Source organism: Alternaria metachromatica (assembly GCF_023757995.1).
Source record: "Alternaria metachromatica strain BMP 0045 chromosome Unknown scaffold_2, whole genome shotgun sequence".
In the NCBI taxonomy this organism is placed as follows: Eukaryota; Fungi; Ascomycota; class Dothideomycetes; order Pleosporales; family Pleosporaceae; genus Alternaria; species Alternaria metachromatica.
In genome coordinates this window covers 2,388,973-2,412,726 of record NW_026055493.1, presented here as the reverse complement: position 1 = coordinate 2,412,726, position 23,754 = coordinate 2,388,973, and the positions used below count along the sequence as shown (strand labels likewise).

The 23,754-nt window shown below is 53.7% G+C and overlaps 7 protein-coding genes across 7 annotated transcripts; 4 read left to right on the top strand and 3 right to left on the bottom strand.

Annotated features, from left to right (window-relative positions):
- Window positions 1-437: 437 nt before the first annotated feature.
- On the top strand, window positions 438-1,377 carry J4E83_001621 (uncharacterized protein; the record flags this gene model as incomplete). Its single annotated transcript, XM_049328575.1, has 2 exons — window positions 438-443; window positions 598-1,377. The coding sequence occupies 2 exons, from the start codon at window positions 438-440 to the stop codon at window positions 1,375-1,377; spliced, it is 786 nt and encodes a 261-aa protein (XP_049193093.1).
- A 535-nt stretch (window positions 1,378-1,912) lies between these two features.
- J4E83_001620 (uncharacterized protein) lies at window positions 1,913-2,423 on the top strand (the record flags this gene model as incomplete). Its single annotated transcript, XM_049328574.1, has 2 exons — window positions 1,913-1,915; window positions 2,163-2,423. The coding sequence occupies 2 exons, from the start codon at window positions 1,913-1,915 to the stop codon at window positions 2,421-2,423; spliced, it is 264 nt and encodes an 87-aa protein (XP_049193092.1).
- Window positions 2,424-2,869: 446 nt separating this feature from the next.
- Window positions 2,870-3,925, bottom strand: GCS1 (Zn finger-containing GTPase- Activating Protein for ARF; the record flags this gene model as incomplete). The annotated part of the gene is made up of 2 exons (XM_049328573.1): window positions 2,870-3,847; window positions 3,920-3,925. The coding sequence occupies 2 exons, from the start codon at window positions 3,923-3,925 to the stop codon at window positions 2,870-2,872; spliced, it is 984 nt and encodes a 327-aa protein (XP_049193091.1).
- Window positions 3,926-7,307: 3,382 nt separating this feature from the next.
- J4E83_001618 (uncharacterized protein) lies at window positions 7,308-8,721 on the bottom strand (the record flags this gene model as incomplete). Its single annotated transcript, XM_049328572.1, has 2 exons — window positions 7,308-8,664; window positions 8,717-8,721. 2 exons carry the CDS (start codon window positions 8,719-8,721, stop codon window positions 7,308-7,310), a joined length of 1,362 nt encoding a protein of 453 aa, XP_049193090.1.
- Window positions 8,722-18,003: 9,282 nt separating this feature from the next.
- Window positions 18,004-18,964, top strand: J4E83_001617 (uncharacterized protein; the record flags this gene model as incomplete). The annotated part of the gene is made up of 2 exons (XM_049328571.1): window positions 18,004-18,012; window positions 18,044-18,964. 2 exons carry the CDS (start codon window positions 18,004-18,006, stop codon window positions 18,962-18,964), a joined length of 930 nt encoding a protein of 309 aa, XP_049193089.1.
- A 313-nt stretch (window positions 18,965-19,277) lies between these two features.
- J4E83_001616 (uncharacterized protein) lies at window positions 19,278-21,107 on the top strand (the record flags this gene model as incomplete). Its single annotated transcript, XM_049328570.1, has 2 exons — window positions 19,278-19,285; window positions 19,331-21,107. The coding sequence occupies 2 exons, from the start codon at window positions 19,278-19,280 to the stop codon at window positions 21,105-21,107; spliced, it is 1,785 nt and encodes a 594-aa protein (XP_049193088.1).
- Window positions 21,108-22,207: 1,100 nt separating this feature from the next.
- On the bottom strand, window positions 22,208-23,331 carry J4E83_001615 (uncharacterized protein; the record flags this gene model as incomplete). Its single annotated transcript, XM_049328569.1, has 2 exons — window positions 22,208-23,062; window positions 23,116-23,331. 2 exons carry the CDS (start codon window positions 23,329-23,331, stop codon window positions 22,208-22,210), a joined length of 1,071 nt encoding a protein of 356 aa, XP_049193087.1.
- Between the last annotated feature and the right edge of the window lie 423 nt (window positions 23,332-23,754).

The following is a 23,754-nucleotide window of genomic DNA, read 5'->3' as shown; positions in this document are numbered from 1 at the left end:
ACTTGGCATGAGACTCGGCACGAAACATCTGACACCACATGTTCATATAGCTCTTTTTAACCAGACTTTTCTCAAGCGTCGCGAACATCAGGCAAACTGTTTCGATCAGCGCCGTCGCCCGTTTTCCGATGTCTGCGGCAGCGTTAGTAACGGAGCGATGGAGGCTCTTAGGCACGCGAAAGAGGAGTATATAGTCACCCTCGACGCTGCGCATCTTCTAACAACCAGATCTGCAGCGCATTTCCCATCTTCTACTACCTTTCTACTACCATCGATATCCTCTACAGCATCCTTCTTAATATCCACTAATACTCTTAATTGTCATCCTGACATTTCGACTTAATCCAAATCATCTCAGCCTAATACAAATCATCATGCTTTTCTCGAACATCGCAATTGCGGCTTTGGCCCAGAGCTTGACTGCCTCCGCTGCCACCATGATGGTCACGGTCGCTGCCAACAACAAGTTCCAGTTTACGCCTAACTCTATTGTTGCCCAACCCGGTGACATGGTCGCTTTCAACTTTGTCAGCCAGGTACGCAACTGCTTCCATGACTTCACTACTACTCCAACAGATACTGACTCTATCCTCACAGAACCACAGTGTCGCCTCCTCCGACGCAAACAGCCCCTGCCAGCCCCAGGCGAACGCCATCTTCTCCGACTTCCAGCCCATCCCCGGCAACCCCAACGGCTCCCCAGGTGCAGGTGGCGCTGGCGGCGCTGGTGGTGCTGGCAATGCCGCTGGAGCTGCCGCTGCCGCTAACGGTAAAGGCAACGGCCGCAACCGCAACAACAACCGCCAAGCTGGAAATACACCCATGTTCATGGTCCCCGTCGTCGACAACCAGCCCATGTACATCTACTGCTCGCAAGCCCAACATTGCCAACAGGGCATGGTCATGGTCATCAACCCGCCCAACGCTCAGGCCGTAACTCAGTACCAGAACCTCGCTGCTCAGGCAAACAACAACGTTTCTCCCCAGGGTGGCATCAGCGGCGGACAGGTCGTCAACAACCTCGCTGGAACTACTCCCAAGAGCGTCCTCGGTGGTACGGCTGGTGATGCGGCAACAGCAGCGAAAGCGGCTACAAACGGCAATGGCAAGGGCAAGGGTGGCGGTGCTGGTGCTGGTGGTCTTGCTGGATTCCTTGCGGGTCTTGGTAAGAACAACGTCGTCGTTGAGACCAGCAACAAGAAACTCTTCGGCTTCCCTGGTGCTGGTGCTCTCGGTGGTGGTGGTGCGGCCGCGGCCCTTGCTGGAGCTGGTGGTGCTGGAGGTGCTGGCGCTGCCGCAGGTGGCGGTGGTGCTGGTGCCATTGCTAAGAGCGGACTCAAGGGTTTCCTTAACGGACTTGCTCAGGGCGCAAACTAAGCATGCACATTAATAGAATAGATATATTTGGTTTAGTAGGAGGTCGTGGGTATGGGATTGGAGCTGTATGGTATAAGCACGACGATATCGATGGTAGTAGAGAAAATGCTGGTCATTGAAATGTAAACAGTAGTAATATATATACATATGTCGTATGAAATTATCCGAATGACTTCTATGCATTTCGGTGAGCGCGTCGTGGGAAGTTGGGTTGGTCGCAGTGACGTCACTTTCATTTTCGTAAGTAGCTATTGTTCAGCGACACTCCTTCACCCACAAACCAAACAACAGACAGCGTATGATATACACATTTATAGCTTACCTTGAGCGTTTAGAAAGATGCTATTTAGTCGATACCGCCATACGTCGTCACTAACAGGACGCATGTCATCACGACCCAGGGCGCGCAGCAAAGTGAGAGCAAGTACACACTGTATCCAGAACAGTAGTATGAAGCCGAAGTATTCGCCGTTCTTTGTCTAGCACAGCTTCACTTGCTATGTTCTTTGCGACGGTACAATGGTAAGCCACAACAATGGTAAGCAGATAGACAGCTGGCAGCTCACTGTCCATGCGTCCACAAATACCTTGATATCGACTTCTTCCAACCTCCAGACACGACTCCTACTCCTCTCACATTTTGCTTCACGATTCAATCTTGCAATTAAATCGACATTCTTTATACAAGCATCTCCTTCAAGCACTACCAACCATAACATCGACACCAAAGTCCACAACCCACACCCACCAAACACGACAACACGATGCTGGAAACCATCTCACAGCTGCTGGCCCAGCTCACCATCTTCTACCTCTCCACCAAGACCATCGTTTCCAGTTTCGACTTCCCAATTCTCAACATCTCCATCCTCGTCAACGACACTACACGGCCCCCGTCTTCTCTTCCATCCGCCCAGGCCCGTTCTCAGCCCAAGCCACACATCATCAGCAAGCAACGGATACCAAAGACGAAGAAGCCAAGATGCAACATCACCCCCAAGATCAACGAGCTATCGTCTCCTGGTCTCCAGTGTGCAACTATGTAATCGGTCATGGAGAGAGAGACTGGAGAGTGTTGAGCGCTGGTTCGCTAAGATCTTGTCGTATATGGTAAGTTGATTGCAGGCCCACTTTTATATACCTTTTACTGATCTTGATGGCAGATTTGCAGCAGTGAGCGTTGGTAGAGTCTCTGATATTCGAGATCAGTCAAGAAATAGAGGAATATGCGGGGTTTCACGTTCAGGTTATGCGAAGGGCTGATGGGTGTTTTTTGCGATTCTTCCCTTTTGCTTATCGACAGGATCGAGGGTCTGCTTAAAGTGTATTTCACCATCGTATCATACGGAGCAAGATTGGAGTACTTTTTGTATAATTTCGATAGTGTCCTAGAATTCGAAATCTACTATTGGTCTCTATATGCAAGCAGTGTATGGAATCTATGTACTGGAACACGTCTCCCCCATCATGTCCCTGTGTGGCTTCATCGCACTCAACGACGCTTGCCCAGCATCTCCACACCTAAGCCATCCTTGCCTTCCTCACGTGTAATCTGCTCGGCAGCCTTGACGAGATCGTATGTTATGTCGTCTCCAACAACGCTATCCTTCTTGTAGTTTGGATGCGTTTGGACGAAATGCCTGATCCACTTGGCGGCAGTCCAGTATGTTCCATTGGCGCGTTTGCGGATCAGGTCCAGGTACGTGGCTAGATCGCAACGTGTTTCAACATCGACGTTCATGCTGTTGAGGTAGGATTCCACAAGCGGGATGAGACCCGGGAAGCCATTGCCATCGGAAGTAGTCTTTCCGTTGATGACTTCATTGATGGTCATCTGCTCATACTCGTCTTCCACTGGGCCGGTGGGCGTCGCTGGGCGACTGGCATTTCCAGCTGGTGTAGATGTACCCGTTCCACCCGACTTGTGTGCCGAGAAAGGGTCCTTTCGGAACCAGAATTTCTGCGTCGATACAGCGTCGCGAATGTGCGCTGTTTCCATGTTCTCGCTCACTAGTGTGATGGGAATGTAGAAGTTGAGGTTGAACGAGAGGATAGCACGGGTCAGTAGCACAATGAAGATTGAAAATGCAGCGTTTTCGAAATCTGTGATTTGGATCTCCATGGGCCGGAACTCGACGCGCCAGCCCATGTCGGAACCAGCTGGCGGTGGCTTGAAGCGCATGTGCTGCCAATTGGTCGACTGCAGGTTCTCAAAGTGGTCGGCCTTGGTAAGGTCCAACTCTTGAAGATCTTCGGCGAACACGACAATGGGATCGCGGATGAACAGGTGAGCAAAGTGTGTCGCTAGGAGATCGTCCATGCCACCCTCGACTAGCCGTTGCTTGATGTCGCTGTCAATGATGAGATCCGGGTCAAGATACTCAGGGCGTAGGCGAGGATCTTGGGAGATGTAGGTTGAGTTTGATGCGTAGCGAGATTTGGGTAGTCGCCATCGGTCGTTTTTGAGCGGCTGTGATGTGTCAGCGGATTCGTGATACAACAAGCACATGACTTACCTTCTCCCCAAGTTCTTCGGGCGTACGATCATCGACCGCCCTGCTAATCTGGTTCCACCGCACATCGGTGTCGGCCAGGAAGCCCTTGTAGATGGGGGTCGCCGCCGTCAATGCTAGCAGGATGGGTGCTATCGGACTGAGCTGGTCGTACATCTTCCTTCCCTCTTCAATGTTCTTTGCTTGGAAAGTGATCTGCAGACAGCAGCTTCCCATGCCAAAAGCCATGGCATCCATGTGGATGTAATTGTCCTTGGCAGCACCATTGCGCACGTCATCATCTTCAGGCCAGTTATGCATGTCATAATTGACTGTAGGATCCTTCCACGGCCATGGCGTGTTCTCGTCCTTGAACACAGGGACGTTTACTTCGACCTTCCGGCCCCTCCGCCAACGAATGTTTGCTGCCAGTGTGGGAAAGCGAATGTGTGGGTTGGCAATTTCGTCCGGAACAAACTGGGAGCGCAGCTTGGGTCCTGAAACAGGATATGATGGTACGATACAATCGGCCGATCCAAGACGAGGGAACGTCGTTAATGTGATTGGAAACTCGGTCTGTGCCATGTGATCCTTCGCTATGGTTCGTCTGCAAGACAGGTGAGCAATCACTTCATCGCCGATGAGGTGGTCTGACCTACCTCCATTTCATGTTTGGCTCAACATCAAGCAGGTCCTTGAAGCCAATGCCCCAGGGCTTCCCAGGAGTTGCTTCGAGCATGAATCTGCCGAACTCGGGATGGAACACCGGCGCCGGGTTTTCCTTCGCGCTGCCATGGTCAGTACAAGACGTCCAAACCTGGACAGTCAGGCTCACTCGGCGTCTCCGGTTTGCAAGTCAGGCACTCCGCCGCCCTGCTGCAGAAGCTTCTCATCGTTGGCCAGGGCAGCGAGGATATCAGCCTGACGGAGCGACAGTCGGACCTTGCGGTTGTCCTGGTCATAGCAAACAACCAAGTACTCGATCTGGACGGCGGTCAGTCGCCGACGCTGCAACGGACGAGCGGATGGTAATCCTTCACCTCATCTCCCCAAAGAAGGGCATCCCTCTCCTTGCCTTTAGCATTGCGCCAGATAGCGAGTAATTGCTGTCAATCACATCAGTACGTATTCCTCCGGGGTCTTGTCACGGAGCGTACTTCAATTCCCCATGACCTGACCTGGCCAGCAACTTTCTTGGCCTCTGGCCAGTCAAGAGGCGTTCCAAGGGCACTTGATATGGCATTAGCGAGGGCGGCGTGCAAAGTAGCACGGATCTCACAGCAGACCCATCCCCAAGTTCTGTAAGGCGTTGCGGTAGGCAGTCCAATGCGGGTTGGTGCACGGGCGGGCCGAGCAGACGTGTGAATGGGTGGCTTCTCGTCTTGAACGGCGATTGCGGGGAGGTGTTCGGGGAGCACTGCAGATTATAGGACGTTTAGCGGGGTTTGATGCAACGCAGGGCTTTTGCAGTTTTGGACGCGCTGCAGACGCCTCGGTTTCCTGCGTTATCAAGGGATCGTCGGATGGCGGGCGATTGAAGGAATAACAGTTTCTACGCGCTCCGCTGGCATCGACGGGCAATTTGCAGAGCTAGAGTCGGGTGTATGGATTATTAATGCGCGATGCAGTAAGCAATTCCTGTGGCCCCTTCCGAGGAGGAAAACCCCGCCGATGACGCTTGCCTCTTTGGTAAGCTGGTCACGACATCAACTCACTGTGACACTTCTGCTGTGCGCGCATTCCATCTTTGTTTGCGCAACATGGTTGGGCATCCTGACAGCGAGCCCGCATGTGCAAATGCGCACGGCGTAGTCTCCTGCTGCCCACAATGCGCCTCGCCTACCGCTGTCTTCAACCACGTGCACGCATGTCGCTACGCCGCGCAAAGCCCTCCTACTGGCGCAGAACCACGCCGCGTACCTAGGTAGAGAATCCCGATAATGTACGTTGCGAAAGGGTCCCCTTGGATACCATTGTCGCGGGCCGCGGGCTCCGGTGGCATGATACCGACTGCGCCGCAAGTATTGGCTCCAAAAGCATCGACGACTTGTCTCTTCTTCGCTCTACCAAGCCGGCTCATTTCTTGGGCGGTGGTGTTGTCTGAGCTAAGCAACCGCCACTGCGGTACTGCACGACCAGGATCGGCTGCTGCTAGGCGTGCCGCACACTTTGCATCGTCGAGGTGCACATCGCCTTGCATATTGGGGGCACCAGAACGCAAGGTTATCGTGTCCTCGCTACTCTGGGCCTTCTGCAGCTACTTGGGTTGCAAGGTGCGACTCCGATGAGTTGTTATTCGACAGATGATACAATATGCGGGCAGCCTGTTTATATTGGGACGAGCCTGCGTCAGTCGTGGGCTGTGGTGCGAGCACTGCGGTACCATTCTTCATACATTCGCGGAGCAGCAGCTATCATACGACTGTGATGCGCAAAGTGAAACAGGATATAAGGTATTAACTTCTAGATTCAATAATTTCTACGTCGCTGGGCCTGAAAGCCGGTGGTATCTCTTTGTAAACGCCTGTCAAAATCCCCAAAGACTCGCACACTTCTAGTAAAGTGTGTCGCGCAAGAATGCCTAGAAGAACAGTAATCGTGAGATGGTAAGCGCTTGTTTCGGCGCACCGAAACGCCCAACCTATGATCGAGCCATCCTAGCAGATGGTGATATACAGAGAACGCCTTCAGCCAGTCTGCGGGCCTGGAAACCCTTGTGTATGTGCCAAAATGCAACTACTACTACTAAAAGACAAGCAAGAAATAGACCGTAGTATACGTGAAGCCCTAGTGCCGAGCGTAGCATGATGTTCTGGATCCGTTGTGGGCAACATCGGTGTGTTGACACGGAGGCACCGATTCTCCCGGTTCGCCGTCTCCTCCAGAGTCGACCAAGCCGTCTCAAAATGACGTCCCTAAAAATGGTATATGGGCCCGCCGAAAATGTGAATGATACAGGGTCATGGTCTCTAGTAAGACCCGCCAGTAGGCATGGGCCCTCTTTGTAAATGCAAACAGTATCTGCGCCAACACTCCTATGTAGTGAAGATGATGGAGACGTGTGATGGTGGTAACAAGCCCCAGAAAGATGTCGAAGCAAATATGTACGGCTCCAAGGGCGATATGTCGGGTTAGGAAATTACTGTGGTCGATAATCACATCGTGGGTGAACCATGGTCAATGGATTTGGGTCGTAAGTTTGAGCTGGTCATGGCTTGCTTGCCACCCATTTTGCGGGTGAGCTTTGCATAATCTGAAGGCAATGTTAGTCTGGGAACACATATACTATTGTGAATTGGCAACTTACGTAGACCGCATGCATTGCATAAGGTCCTGGCGCCATCTGGCCCTCTTCGCCACTCAGGGGTCTCGGCTCTATTGCAGCTATGGCATCGACCTGGCGGCGCAGCTCGCTGTCAGGTGTGTCAGTAAGAGTAGTCAGTCGGTGGGGTGTGGATCACTTACGCCTCGTTTCCGAGTCTTGTTATCGCCACCCGCAAAGCCGCCCATGCCTTTGTTGTCGTCACCGTAGTTGCTTGCATTATCATCGTAGCCATTCATCGGTCTATACCGTGGATCCTGAGGAGGCTCCACGATGCTCGCCTGTTGATGATTGAAAACGACGTCTCGCATTCGCTGGAGGGACATCTGAATCCTCTCGCTTTGCTTAAGCATATCGTCGACCTCTTCTAACCGGGGCATTGACTGTGGTGTCATGCCAATGCGTTGGTTCTCATGCGCGCGCTGTCTGTAGATCTTCGAAAACTCTGCAATGCGTCCGGATCCGTCGGCCATCTCGTTGAGGGACGCCTCAAGATCGAAGCTCTCTAGATGGCGCTTGACTGACTCGCCGTATGGAGCTAGACTTGATCGACCGATCTTCTTCTCTTCCAAGCGAGCCATTTCGGAGTTGTCCTGCCACGATTGTGGGGGATAACGGGGTGGGGCAGAGTAGGTCGAGCTTGCCGGTGGGTAGGCAGAGTTAGGAGCACTTGCTAAGGGGGCCGATGAAGGATAGCCAGGGGGATACTGCGTGTACGGATAATGATGGTTCATGGGTCCCGTTGATGGAGGAGCAGGGCTCTCGTAGGTAGCTGGTGGTGGTGGATATGTCGGATACGAGACACTGGGGCGAGTTGCGCTCGGTGGCGGGGATGGTGCCGTCTTCAGTGGGTGAAGGGCAGGTAGTTTTGAGTTGTGCTGAGGGGTAGAATACGGCGGCCGTGGATCTGAGAAGGGCGGACGAGGCAGGGCTTCTGACTGAACCTGAGGCGGTTGTCGGGAGACTGTGGGTGATGCCGGGGCCCCGACAAATGGACTTCTTGGGTATGTGAATGGGTTGGAGGGTCCTTGGCTGGCGTGCTGGAGGTCAGATGGGAAGTGTCGTGGCCGTGGCTCGGCGGGAGAAGCAGCAGCAGACTGGGGATGATAATGCTGGGGAGCTGAAGTGATGGCTGAAGGTGGAGGCACTGTAGCTGGGAATGGCAGCGGCTGTTCCGAACCTAGGGCTTCATGTATCGATGGCAGGGATTGCCGGGCCGTTGGTCGTTGCGACTCTTTCTCGTCGCCAGAGGTCCTGCGTGAGTCGGGAGGAGACAGTAGGCCTCCAAGCGAGCCGGGTACTGCGCTGGCGACTGACGATTGGTGATTGCTGTGCAGATGCGGCGGCCCCGCGTAGGGGTGCAACGGGCTGGGCATGGTAGCAGCAGCGGCGGCAGAGTGTTTTCTCTGATACTCGACCTCTTCGCGCTTGACTCTATCGGCGTCCATGTGGTTGATTGACGGCAGACCAATGCTACGGCGAACAGTCAGCACCCGTACGGCGGGAAGGGAGCGGGGGGCCAAACAACATACCTTTGCCTGTTGCCGGCATCTATGGTTTCCATTGTGGGTCCTGTGTCGGACGGGTCCTGGTGGTGGGATGCGACAGCGAACTGCTGCGGCAACGCGATGGCGGGGAATCGTGGGTGCCGCGACGTTGATGTACCTTCCCGCACAACGTCGACCAGCACGGAGACCTGAGGTCGTTCCTTCCCGCACAAGGTCAATCGCCACGAAGCGTCTCACTTTGCTCTTTCCTCCGCAAGCGTGGCCAAGCAATTCAGTCCGATTCTTCCAAGCCCCACAGTGATGTTGCAATTGCAGTCAAAAGCCGGATTTCAGCAGTGGCGACGTCCGGATCTCTTTTTCTTCAACGAATGGATCGGTAGGCAGGCAGAATACCGGGTGTTGTTGATGTTGTTGTCGCTGCCGCTCTTTCTCTTGTCGATGCTGTGGCTGACGTAGTGTCGCGGGCACGACGGCCGTGGAAGGATCGCTTGCGTCGATACACACTCAATACCGCACTATGTGTCCGTCTCTTGCTGTGCGTCGGTCTTGGTGCTCCGAGGCGGCGCTGGTGTGTTGGATGATGTGGAAAAGAGATGGGCAGGTGTGACATGGGCGGAGGAGCGGCGATCAGACAAAACCCGTGATCTCACAGCACACTACGCGGAATTCAGCGCCTCCTCTATGCCTGCAGGCATGGTGTGAGAGGAGACGAGGGCTAAGACAACCGCAGCGGGCTAAAGCAGATGCGATCGGAGATGAACCGCTCCGGCAGCAAGTAGTCGCTCAGTGTGACGAGGATGTGCAGCGCGCGGACTAGGATGCTCTGGATACGGCACGTCTGTTTGCCCCAGCAAGGATGTGGGTGGAGAGGGCGGTCGCTGGGTGTTCTTGATGCAACACTCGAGCGCTCCAGCGGGCTCCTAAAGCGTCCACCCAAAGGGCAAGGATATGCGACACGCCATGCCCGCCCTTGCAACGCTTGCCCGATCAGATCGCGCAGCCCCCTAAAAGCAGCAAGTCTGATTTTTCAAGGCGCCATGGCGATGCTGCATGACGGGCCCACGTCCGTTGGGCGGTGGCGGCTTGGGCGTTGGCTGGCTCGTCGCCATTTCTTCTGCTCGATCCGCAGCCGTTACGACCAGGGACATCAATCGAGACCGCCATCCGCGCGAATGGGCACCCCGCGCACACGAGGTGAGATGCGCCCATGCCCGAACAGGAACAGCCCGCCGCCATGGCACGAATTATCGTTGTGGCATGCAATCGAGATGCAACCGAGCTTCCATCATGCATCCACCCCGGCCTGCACCCACGCCCGTCCTGTCACTCCGTCCCTTGGCGCCCACAGCCAGCGAACTGTCACCCACCAGCGCCGACGCCTCGCACAGCACTTGGTCGGTACCGGAGCCCTCCACTGCTGTCACTTGCGGCCGCCGCGCGCCAGAAGTCATGTGTTGGGCACCAACCCTCCGCCGACGGGCTATCGCAACTTCCTGCCAGGCACTTAACCTGACACCACTTCGGGAATCTCCATCGCCCCAGGGGTGCCCGCGCATCTGAATCGGTGGCAGTGCGATTAGTGCAGCGGGGGTGCGGACGCCAGAAGCGCCCTCACAGAAAAAGGCACATGGTGCCGAAGAACCATCTCAGCTCGCCAGATCCCATCGGCCCGACAGGCTTCGATTCATGAACTTCCATCAGACGTCCGAGCCAGTATTATCGCGTGCATTTGCCCTGTCTATCCATCAGCCCATTTCTTGCCATCGCTCTGTCCCACTTCTGCTTCGCAAGCAGGCTTCGCAGGCGTACCTCTCGGTTACGTCAGTAGTCGCTAAACCCCCTCAACTATCTGCACTGGCTCCATCTTGCTCCGAACCATGCAACTCCAAGCGCTTGACCGTTGACGCCTACACGTGTTTAGTGTAACGCATGGAATCACCTTCTGCACGACGGCATCTTGGTGCGTTCGCGTCTGTTAAACGTCCGTGCTATGACCAATGCGCTCCGGCGCTGTCAAGTCAATATCATCAGACCGTAACCGACCCAAAGATCGCTGGCACGCTATCAATAAGTCTCCGTGGCCATCTAGCTGTACCAGTGGGACCGTCAGCCATCTTCGCTCGTCATCTCTTACTACTCACGCGTTGTACCCTGCGAACCTTGATGCAACCACAAGGGCCTCTCGGAATGTCCCTCACGCCGGCTGACGACGGTCTGAGTATATGCGCAAGCCGAGTGAAGTGACTGTCGGCGTCATCTTTCCGGTCCGGTCACCGTTCAACACCGCTTTGGATATTGGGTGCAACATGATCGTTGGGCGCCGCAGCATGCATCAAACCACATATTCCATGTCCCACAGCCTTTGAGTGCCTATGTCTATCTTCACTATTCTCATAGCCGCCGCTCGTCCCATGCTGTAGTGGCTGCGATAAGGACAAGACGCAAGCATGAACGTGGTATCGGTGGCTTGTAACGTTGAACCGGCGCAGACGCTCGGTTGCGCCATCGTTGAATCTCGCTAAAACATCCTTCTATGTACGGTACGCCTTAGCACAACACAACGGCTAATTTTGGCTGACTTCTCGACACCACCTTGCAGCACGCGTCCGATTGACGAGTGTCCGATCCAGAGTCATGTTTGGATTTCCAAGCAGCCGGCATCTGACATGCGCCGGTTTGCGCAGTGTTACATGGTGCGGAATCCAATCATGCGCTGACGACTTACCCATGTCACTAATGGGCAGGGTCGAAAGCTCTGTTTCGTTTCAAAACGCACATTGTGAGGGATGAATCAAGTTGAAGAATCACCTCTCATGTGATTGCTCGTTGCGAGGAAGTTTTTCCTGGGATTTTGAAGGAATTGGAGAGAGCTAGTCCTCGTTCATCCACCGAACCTATCCATGTATTCCAAGCTCAATATTCGGCGTGAGCCACATGTACCTGGCATTGCTGACCCAGCAATTTAGGTTCCAGTTGTGTCTTTCCTGTTGGAAGCAGACACCCTACCCTTGCATGTCCGGCACTTGGTTCAGCATCTGAATTTGACCATGCAAAATGTATCGGTATATCGACTTCATTGGTCTCTCATCCTAGCTGTGTGGCAGTGTGTGCCCCGCAGTGTCATATCTGACAGGCGATGCCCCACATCTCCTCCGTTCGCGACAACGCTGAGAAGTCACTGGTTTCACAATCTGAAAAGCAATCACGGCAGACATGCTGTATGGTACTTCTTCGGATTCTGTAAAGAGAGTATCCCACTCTTGATTGCGGTCAAGCCGAAAACGTGACGAGCAAGTCATGTGGCCGATGTGGCCGTCTGTTACCCGCGGCAAAAGTTGACTCAAAACTGGTCCGCATGTAAATATCGGTAAGCGACGACATGGTCCATGCGTGATTCACATGCTACTCTCTCCGTCAGTCACCACTAGTGAGGCGAATCCTTACCAGAAGCACATGCTGCATGTCCCAGAAAACGCATTGGTGCTTCTCGAAGTCTGACGCTGGATAGCGAATGGAGCCGGCAGAACATGCGACACATATTAAGCCTAATCCTTGCAATAGCATTTCTATGCTGACTCGAGATCTCAATCATCTACCCTGGCTCGGCGGGATCGTGATCTTGTTTCGGGCACACCCTTTTCGTCTGCTGCACCTGCAGCTGCATGTATCCGATTCTGTTATCCAGGCTTAGCGGACATCGGCCCAAATCGGTCTAATGTGCGCTGGCCGATTCGGTTTCATGCTTAAGCGACATGGTACATCACCCAGCACGCCGGTTCAGATGCATCAAAAGTATCGCATCGTACGACACCTGACGCAAGCTGCCAATTGTGTCTTGAAATCTTCTCTTCTTCAAGCTCGAGCGTTGTCCGTCATCGGACTTTTACTCCAACCAGGACATGATCACCACGCCCATGATTCTGGTTGAGGAGTCCGCGAGGCGTAGCGATTTTCGCTCGGCTCGTCGCGGGAAAAAGTAAACGTTTCTTGTCCCGCTCTCTCAGGGTCCGCATGGCATATTCAACCTCTTTTTGGCGACCTGCGTCAAGCAATGGTCGATCGAAATATAGAGCCGGCCATCTCTCGTATTGATTGGAGATCTTATGGAGAAGTGGGCCTATAGGCGCGTAAGATCATTTCCCATGGCCACTTTAGGGAAGCCATTGCCGAAAGGGATGTCGATTTACGGAAGACCCTATTTTGTTGACGGTTGTCGACGATGCGTTGCGATCCTGCAGTCGGACGGCAGGAGATTTGTAGGCCGCGGACCTCCAGGCTGAGCACGTTCGTAGCGATGCTCTGAGATTCCGCTGTCACGCACGAGCTTTTCGCGTGCGTCGCGCGTCGCTTTCGGTCTGCAGGAGCAGGAGCGCGGCTGGTTATGCCAAACGAGAAAGCAACATACCTTTGGTAAGCCTGACACTACCACCAGGCTGCATTCTTACCAGGATCTTGCTGAGTTGTTTTTTCCGCAGCCGCCCGCAGTCTTCACAAAGGACATAACAGGCGCCAATGGAATGCGACAACAGTCGGCTCGGGACTTTTCACGATATCTTGCTGGCCAACTGCCGCCGCACTCAGATGCACTCTACAACGCGACTAGCTTACTAGGTGCGCATCGTGAAGAAAATCCTCGTGTGGAGTAACTGGATCTGCAAAGAGAAGGACCGATTCAGGTCATCATTCTGCGGAGTTCGACTAATCGGAACAGGTGGACATTGTATGTACAGCAAAGTACAGTAGCACACCTCTACTGCAGCTGCTAGCAGTCCAACGGTGTGGCTCTGGTGTACCGGCTATCATGAGAATCGCGGCTTGGCTCTAGATCCCTAAATGTCAACAGGGTCTAGCATGCGAAACGCAGACATGGAAGCCATGGTTGCGCATTTCAGATGATCTTGCGTTCGCATGCGAGCAGCTCGTTCTGCCAGATCTATGACGACATCGATCTACTCCCGCGGTCAGAGATCGGTCTGGAATGTAAGATCAAACCCACGCACGCCCTTGCCCCCCAAACACAGTTTGACTGTCATTGGTGAACTGCCACTTCAATTGCTTGAGCTTTCCACGGTAAGGTCCCGACGCCTCACTTCATGCGAGATTACCCTGTCGCTTCACCTGGTGAATTCCCGGATACTGGAATGCGAATGCGAGACGTAGATCTCTGGATCCTCCCGCGTCGGCACGCGGCGGCAGCTCCACCACAGATCATTCGCCGCTTTCGACAATGTTGGCTGCCACTACTCCGTGTGAAAGACGGCACAGGAGCAAATCAGCATAAGCCGACAGCTCACCTCGTGCAGAGCCGTTTCTGGCCCAAGTTTGCATTTAACGTTTAGAAGGCAGCGCTACGCTTGTCACGAAACGCTCTTTTCGGCACGTTACGCTACGAGAGGTAATAGCCAATTTACGCGCAGCCAGATAAGCGCTCGTTAAAGCGGCACAAGATCATCAAGTGGGATAGAGTTTCTGACTACATCTGCCAAGCTCAGACGAGTTCGCGCCATGAGGGCGCCTCGGCAAACAACGGGATGATGTCGACGCCATCGCCATCAGATGCGATAGGTAAGAGACCTCGCATGTGTAGAGGGCTAGTGTCTCGAGTCGGCTGCCCTTCTCTTCACCGGTGTAGGAACACCTGAGCTTCGAATATACTAACGACATAGTCACAGTGAAAGCCACGTCGCCAGCGCATTGAAGAATATTCCTTTCGGGTTCGAGGCGCTTGCGGCCATACTCCATTGATGTTCGCGCCGGCTTTGCTTTTCACGAAAATCGCCTACGGAGTGGACTCTCGTACGACGTGGCGCTGCAAACCTCCAGACGCTATTAGGGCGTTTCGGCTTGCCCTGCATTAGAAGGCTGGCTAGCCTCTGCCATTTACACGTGATGAACACGGTGGACTGCGAAATTGTCTAATGGCTAGCGATAACGCGTCGATCCCACGCTACACCCGCTATAACCGGGTAGGTAAGCCTCCGCGATTCGCTAGGTCGAGGCTACATACCTAGACAAACCCGCTCGTCTCCTTGATGTTGTGGATATGCGGTCACCGACGCATCAGGCCGAAGATGGACGGCCAAATGCGGCCCCATGCTGGTCCCTGTTGCATCACTCAAAGTGGATGTCTGCCCAAAGAGAAATGGCGGAGATACTGATCAGCAGCCTGGATGTATACCGGAATACTGGATGGGCCGTCGCTGCTAACGAGAAGTGGCAGCCCATCACGAGGGGAAAGATGCCTATCCTCTAGGTATCAATTCAACGAGCCACCAGGCCGAGGTACAACACTCGATAGTTCAGCATGAGATGAAAAACAGGTACGCCATGCCTCCTGACGTCTATCTCCGTCACTAAAACGTACCGTGGGCGCCTGCGAACTCCGCTCCGACCTTCAAACTTTCCGTGTGCCTGGGACCGCTACTACATACCGGATTAACATCCGACAAAACCTGCCGCTCACGTTGCTTTTCGTCGCATGCACATACGTTTTGCTGTGGCTGTGGGTTCTAGAATCGTCAAAGTGACAGGGTCGCATTCTAGGGTATCAATTGTCGTGTTCCCCACCTGTATTGATCGACAATCAGGTACGGCGGTGAGTTTACGCCAGTGCTTTTTGTGAGGACGTGGCATATCGATATGCGGACAGTGGATAATCTGCTTCACTCTGGCATGCTGTTACCGCGATGGCAGATCATCTCTTGCATATTCGGCACACGACCCATCCGGAGCTTCAGATGTTTTACCATCAGCGTAGTACCGTCTACCAGCTCTGAAGCTAGGCAATATTGGCTGGATAAAGGGAACTCTTGGCCGCTTCTCCTGAGATCCCCACGTCAGTAGTGCTCGATTGCGTTTGCGGCTGGGTAGATAAACAGGGTAGTGCAGATCGTGAGCTCTAAGCTGCTTCCCCACGTGAGCAAGTATCCTAGATGAGTCATCTAGGCTTGCTGGGGAATTCGGTTGCTCTTGCAGCCTTGTTCACGTCTGGGTTGATAGCCTGGCAAGAAAAATGCTGGTCGACCTGGGTGTGAAAACGAGGCGAGTCGAAGTAAGCTTGATGTAGCTCAGTGGGCCACACGTCACTGTCGCTGAACTGATGTAAGGACTGCCACAATGACTTTGCTAAGAACAGTGACTACTCCGTTACCATCTGGCGACGTGAACGATTGGATGAATCGGAACAAAGTATCCTCACCTACGCATTTGCCTATGAGGCATGACACGGCATGACAGGTATGAGTGATTAATGCAGCGTACACTTGCTATGCATACGTCGAGAAGCACTTGTTCTCCACCGGATACCTCAACACCGACACTTACTATAAGTGTCACAGCTCATGCTCCTTGCTGTCTGCTTTGACTCTGACGGTTCTGTCTCAAAAGGCTTCCTTGATCCACTGTCTTCTGACCCGCCTTTGTTAAGATCTCACGGGAACTTCTCGCTAACATAGTGCTTTCACAGTAGAGTGTTGATGTACAGCAGGGCATCAAAACGCCTAATACAGGGCTATAATGGCACTGATTCGAAGAATGCGCGGGCATACTACTTGCATGTAAACGCCAGGTTGCTATCACCGACAAAGAAGTGATGTGGTAGGTGTTTACCTCTGTCGTCTCCGCGCTGTTGACATGTCTTGATGGCAGTCTGCATCTCTCGTCTTTCGATAGGACTCTGACTGAAGATTCTTGGAACGCCAACATGTACAAGATTTCGTTTTGCAAAACTTGTATTGACAGCGCACACCATTGATCGTCACGATTATGGGTACTTTTCATGACCCATTCTCCGCATATACTGATCGCAAAATGGTAGCGAAGACCGCATGCAGAATACCCCCGACCAAATTTTCGTCGAAGTAGCAAAAGCATGGCATGCACACTCGGATACCGAGGTCAGTTCGGGATGGAGATAGACGCATACACATTGTGATCTTGATCATTTCAATATTACCGTATTGATGGATGATCTCATTTTGATCTCAACAAATTCCGGTTGAAGTTTGTCAGGAGGCAAAAAAGGTGTAATATATCAGTAATCGGAAATAGACGCAGAGGTAGTAATGCTAATTGTGAATAGGGAGCGAGCGCATGCATCAAGCTCGACAAAAAAACAGCCTCTTGCATGAGCGGCCAGTTCTGATAGAAGAGATGAGGTTATTCTTCGCCGTGTACCTCTTCGAGATATAAGAAGGTGACATCAGGACAGCTCACTGTTTCGCCACTTGGGTACGCTGGGAAAGATACTACTATGACTAGGACTTGGAACAAGGGCATGTCTGGGTCGTGGCTTTGTCTCTCAGGGAGAATTGTTCCAGAATCACAGTCGAATGTGTGCGTTCATGAAGTTCGGCTGCGGTAGCGAGGGTCGACGATCTAGATACTGCAGCTGTCCGTTGGCGCTACTACCACGGTACGGTAGTGCATGGCGGAGACATGGACGCGCCACAGAAGCGGGAGATCGTCCAGGGCCCATCTGTCATCTCAGATCTGCCACATGTCACAACAATCCGATGGAACCAAATCTTTGACGGCACCAGATTTTTCCGACGACAGCTGAGATGCAAGAGGCAATTAGCGAGGGCGGAAACTTTGATGAGGTGCAGCAGGAGTCATGCGGCTGGGACAGGGGTTCGTGGTTGCGCAACCCAACGCGGCTCACGACGGTCCACGATTGAGACTGAGCTGCAAACCTCACTCCCACAAAAGTACTTTTCGCGGCCATTCCTCGTACCCTTCTGGCGCACACGATAATCGGCGAGCGACGCGACACGACCCAGGCAGCGCGTGGTTGCACGGAAGACAGTACCGCGATCTCCAGACCTTGCCTGTTCGGTGAGGCTTGCGGCTAGCCCCCGTCGACTCGAGCAAGATCATACGACTTGTCGAACCACCCCAACACCCATCGACACGCGCAAACAATCACAGCCCCGGCCCCGTCGCACGCTTCCTGCAGGCCATTCGCTTTCACGGTAGTGCAGCAAATCCCGGCGCACACTGAGGCAGAGGCAGCCCGTCCGATCTGCCGCCCGCAGTCGCGTCGTGAGCCCGCGAAGGAGTGGCATGATTTCCATGTGCATGTAGTAGCTGGTAAGGCGGAGCCCTCTCTTTCTCTACCAGACCCGTCCTCTGTATACACTATACTGTCCCTCTTGTTCGCCGTCTGTCGCCGCCGTCGCCGTCGCTTTGTCGCAGCTAGCAGCCCGACGCCGTCCTAATGGCTTCTGACCCGTACGGCAGCCCCGACGATGGGCTGGAGCTGGAGCGAATCGCCGTGCGTGACGCAATGCTTTTGCACTTTTGCATGTCTCGAGTCTCTGCTAACATGGCCTTGCACCATCCAGGTCGGCCCCTACTGTGTGTTTGACGACTTCCGCCTGCCTCCAAGTCCCCCGCCCATCCACCCGTCGCCTCCCGAGGCCAAGCGACCCACGCCCCAGATGGAGGATCCCATGCTGTCCAGCGACTTCCCCTTCGCCAACATGCGCGGACCGTGGCTCACCACCGCCGGCGACGACATGCCCCTCACCGCGCCCGCTGACGACATGACCAACTGGAACGAATGGATGCAGTACGATCCCGCGCACGCGTCTCAGAACTCCCAGAACGTCGACCCCAAGCCCGCGAATCCGCAGGGGCCTGCCGCATATCTCAGCCCGGATCAGCAAACTTCTCCGCCCCATCTCCTTCCTCACCAACAGTCCCAATCGCTGCAATCCAACACCGTGCCGACTACCGCCCCCATGTTCGCGCAATCCCATGGCGTCCCCTTCACCTTTGGCCAGGGCGCTGACATGCCGCCGGCCTTTGACTTCAACAGCGCTGACCTGAGCTCTCCACTGACGGCTGAGATGCAGCAGCAGCACGCCTACTACACCTCCCAGCAATGGCAGCAGCAACAACAGCAGCTGGCTGAAAACACCCTCTTCTCCCCCACGCAGTTCGACCAAACTGGCTTTGTCGCACCGCCCGCCTCCACGCCCAGCCTCCACCACAGTCCCACCTCGCTGACCAACGGACGAGCCAGCTCGACCTCGTCGCATTCATCACCAGAGCCTGCGACGAACAATGCGCGCAAGAGAAAGTCACTGGCCGACTCGGAGGAGCTCGACGACGATGCCCCGTCGAGCAAGAAGGGCGGCCCGCCCAAGAAGACCGCCCACAACATGATCGAGAAGCGCTATCGGACGAACCTCAACGACAAGATTGCTGCTCTTCGCGATAGTAAGTCATTTCTCCATGCGCAGTTGACACTAGCTGATTGACATTGCAGGCGTCCCAAGTCTTCGCGTCATGTCGCGGCCGAACGGTACAGAAGAAGACGACGACCCTGAGGACCTTGAAGGTCTCACGCCCGCACACAAGCTCAACAAAGCAACCGTCCTTTCCAAAGCCACTGAGTACATCCGACACCTCGAAAAGCGTAATAAGCGTCTACAAGATGAGCTCAACACTATGAAGGGCAGGGTCGAGAGCTACGAAAAGATGGCCATTTCGGGTCCCATAACACTGCACGGCACTGTCAGCACGCCAGATGGTTCAAGATTCCACAAGGATCCTTTCACGCCGACACACAGTATGCCCATGTCAGGACCACCACAAGGAATGATACCCGTCCCAGAGAACATCAGCGCCCTCCAGCGCGGCATCCCACCGCAACAGCACTATGCACACGCATATCCTCCCGGCTATGGCGGTCGCCCAGCAGTGGGCGCACCTATGGTCAACGGACGACGTAACGGTGCTATGATGGGCAAGCTCATGGTCGGATCTCTTGCTGGTCTCATGATACTGGAAGGACTTGCAGAGCGCGAGCAGTCACAAGAAGAGCCAGCCGGACGCGGTCTATTCGCCCTGCCCGTCAATCTGGTCGGAATTCTTGCCCCTCGCGTCTCCCTAGGTGTCTCCACAGCTCAGATCCCTCTAGCCAAGCTGCTGTTGGTATTTGCCGCCTTCTTCTACCTCGTTGCGCCACTGCTCGACTTCAAATCGAAACCGAAGAGGAAGTCGCCGCCCGCAGTTCTGTTGACACCCGCGCCATCACTGGCTTCACCGGTCGAAGTACGTCGAAAGGCATGGCTCACTGCAATCCAAACAGTCTGGGTACCTCAACACAACTTCATCCTCGAGCTCGCTGCTCTGGGCCTCAAGACCCTCAAGCTCAGCATGCGAAGGCTCATTGGATGGGAAGGATACGCCTATCTCACCGGTATTACCAAGGAACAAGAAGCCGCTCGTGTCAAAGCTTGGGAGATCGCATTGGATGCGCAGCTCACAGGCGGTGACGCTGAGATCAGCACGAGCCGTCTGGTGCTTACTTTGATTGCTTCCGGTACCTTGCCCGATACGCCCGCGAGACTCATGCTCAAGGCCCTGCATATCCGGATTGTGCTTTGGGAGCTTGGGAACGCAGGTCATGGCTCGTGGTGGATGCTCAACGAGCTGAGTGCGAAACTGGCCCGAAGCTACTGGAACATGGCACGGAGCGAGCACCGCATCGCCACCAACATGTCGAAGCAGAACAATGAAGCTGTGCCATTGCCAGAACATCTGGCAGCACTTATCGAGAGGGAATGCGATGAGGTACTTGTTCCTGCAGTTGTGCAGCGCGCATACAACCTGGCTTGGAACAGGCCAAGCGCAGAACAGACAACCGTAGACACCTCCATGGACGCTGTTGTCGAGGACTTTGCCATCTGCTCTCCATTGGATGCGCTTGCGGCCTGGTACTCTAGCCTTGTTTTGAACAAGGGACTCGCAGCCACACTTGGTGCAAAGAACAGCTCATCCAAGGACAATATCGTCTCGGATCTAGCACTCGCTCTCCGCGCTGCCCCGCCGAACTCACAAGCTCAGCTCCGTGCGCTAGTTGCTCAAGCTGTTGTACTCGACGAAGACCGAAACACTCGCATCGCAGCAGCACTCGAAGCCCTTCCATCGTCACCTAAGCCTGCTGATGCCGGCTTCATCAACGTTGTCGGTAACGGCTTCGTTGCAGTCGACGTGCGGAAGGGCCTCACTTTGGCCAAATGCCTCTCGCTGGCCGCTTCTTCGAATCCCGAAGCCCGCCGCCGCGCCATCTTCGTCATCAACAACACCTACCTCCCCGAATGCACAACCACACTGCTCAGCTTCGTTGCTGCTCACAAGGTTCTTACGCAGTTCATGGCAGACGACACGCTGAAGAAGGAAACTAGCTGTGGTCTAGAGAGGACTGCAAGTTCCCTTCGCATGTGGATCGGTCACGAAACAGGCAGGAGAAGTGGCCTGACCAACAAGGTTCGGAGCAAGATCATAAGCAGTTGTCTCGACGCTAGCAAGATGCTAGTTGGACTGGCCGAGAGCAAGAAGAAGGATGACGCGGACGTGGATGATGGGTATGCTAGTGCGAGTGTCAAGGATGACTGAGGGTTTGTATCTATGACTTCCCATGCGATGAGACTGGCGTTTGGGATTGAACGAGGTGGCAATATTCACATCTCACTGGCGTTTATACGGATATTTACACGGCATGGATATGTCTGATGTATGGGTTATCTGGCTTACGAGCCTTCCTTTCTTTGTAGCATTTGTCTTTTAGTTAGGCTCGCATGGTGTATACCCCATACACTTGATAGTACTGTGCAATCGACTTTGTTCGGCGTTTCAGACGTTGCCTTCTAACTGCGAACATGCATCTAGTGTCCATGTTGATTGCTGTTGTGTGTTCGGTCTTGGTACAATCTATTTGGTGCCGACGAAGTGCAATTTTAAAATTGTGCCACGCGTCAATGCTGCCATGTCCGAAAGCACACTTTCGCGTGTCTCATACAGATACCTCGTGGAACTTGAAAGATGCGCCCAAGAAGACTGCGCGCAATGATATAACTACGCGATGGGGTTGGAGCAGTGCAAGAAGACCCAATGAAGTGTGCGAAATATCAGAATTACCTGGGGACCATTGTGTATCTCAAATGAAGCGATGGCACTGGGGCATGATCCTCCTTCTCGTCCTCTTATAGCAAGACAAAGACAAAAGCCCCCGAGTGGACTTCGGCCGTTCTTTTCAATGACCGGCTGTCAAAACGGTGCATGAAGGTGTCTGAGGTCAGTCACAACTAGATTGAGGGTAGTTTCAAACGACAAATTCAACCGAGCACGTATCATGACGTCGATGAAGCCGAAAAATGTAGAAACGACGGCAGTCGACTCCCGTCGCGACGAACGGAAGTCCGTGTTGCTCGACAAAAATCTGCAGAATTTCGGGGGGTGCCATCGTCCCGAACGGTATGGCCCGAAGAGTAAGGATGACTTACATGCTGAAAGGTGTGGGGAAGCGACGTTGACCTTAATACTGGTATAAAAAATACATAAAAAAACAAGTCAATTCGTATACCTAGAACGCTTACATACTACAATACATATAGATAGAAACGCAGAGAGTTGAATCTCGACAAAACTGCCCATATCCGTTGAGAAGGAAGTAATCCCAAGCTCGGTTCATTCACACGTTAGAAATAGCATAATAACTAACAGCAATGCGAAGCACCGTTGCTGCCGCTGTGTTCAACAAGGCCTGGCCCTCCTGAAGATGAAGCCGAAAAATTTCCGGAACTGAGAGCCCCGAACATAGGGTCCAACCACTTGTCGACGGTGTAGATGCATGCACCAGGGACACAGTATGCTTCGCTCTTGACAGCAGCGTTGTTGACGCTCGTGATAGCGCCTTTGCTGTCCCTTCGGACGGTCGCGGGGAATCCAACGATGGACTTCTCCTGGCCGGTCGATGTCGTGTCGATGCAAGGGTACTTGAGCAAATAAGAAGACAGCGCGTTGTTACTGGGTTGAAGAACCTTTGCGCTTTGTCCGAGAGCCGCGAGTGCCTCGTTGCTTGGGGCGAAGATGGAGAGGTTCTTGCCTTGACCGAGAGATCCGTCGAGAAGGTAGACGAAGTCTGGGGATGTCGCGTTTAGGAGCTCTACGTATGTCGATAGGTCTTTCTGGGAAGCTAGGGCTGATGCAATGGAGCCTTCGTTCTGAGACGCTGGGTATGCGGTAGATGTAGTGTTGTTGAGACTGTCAGCCCCGTAGAGTCCAGCGAAGGAATCGAGGAATGATGTGATTTTGAAGATGGCTCCGTTTCCGACCTCGGTTCTCGACTCGGAAACTAGGTTGGCTTGCTTGTTGACTGAGACGGTCTCTCCCGCCGAGCTGAACGAAAGAGGTGTGCCTTCGATGGCTGTGACAGACTTGCCCGAAGTCTTGACATCTTCCGTAGTGATCGATCCTTGTGCGATGTGGCTTCGCAGGATAAACTCGAGTAGTGGATACGATGTCGGTGCCGTCAAAGCTGTGCTTAGTTCTTGGGGTAGGTTCTTGAAAGCCTGTACAGGTCAGCAATCCAGAAGGCAAGGCAGCATTCGGTATCATTGCTTACCGAGTTGACGGGTGCAAATGCTGTGTACTTGCGTCCATCAGTGAGATTGTTGAAGCGCTCTTCAAATTGCGGACCAGGAATGCCGCTGCTACCACCCGTGCTCTTGATGAGGCTGTAGAAGACGGAAAGGTCTGGGTCATTTGAAATGGCAGTCAGGAGAGGGGCAGAGTCCTTGGTGGCTCGTTCGACTGCAACCGGAGAAGACGCTGCGAGCATGGAAAGCAAAGCTACTGGGAGAATGCGCTTGGCTAGCATCTTGATATCTTGATGTATAGCTTTAACTTGAACTTGAGGATCGATGAACTGTTGGCTACGACTTGTTTGTCGTTCACTTGATGCTACGGACGGTCAAGCGAGGGCCTTATATGTTTGTGTACGTCCATAGCTATACTAGCTTTCGGACCGTGTTAGAGCAAATTGTTTCGTTGTCAGAGGTTTGAGTTTGCCGTTAGGTAGTCCGTAGTGTATGATGGAATGCTACCAGATGGTGTAGCTTTCGGGCGAGCCAATCAAGCCAGAGGAATATCAGCAACTAAGGGCCACTGTACCCGAAGGCGAATAGACCTTGACTACATCATCAACGTTGCGTCGGTGTTCTTCTTCGTCCGTTGTCATCTGTGACATCGGCAGGTATGACCG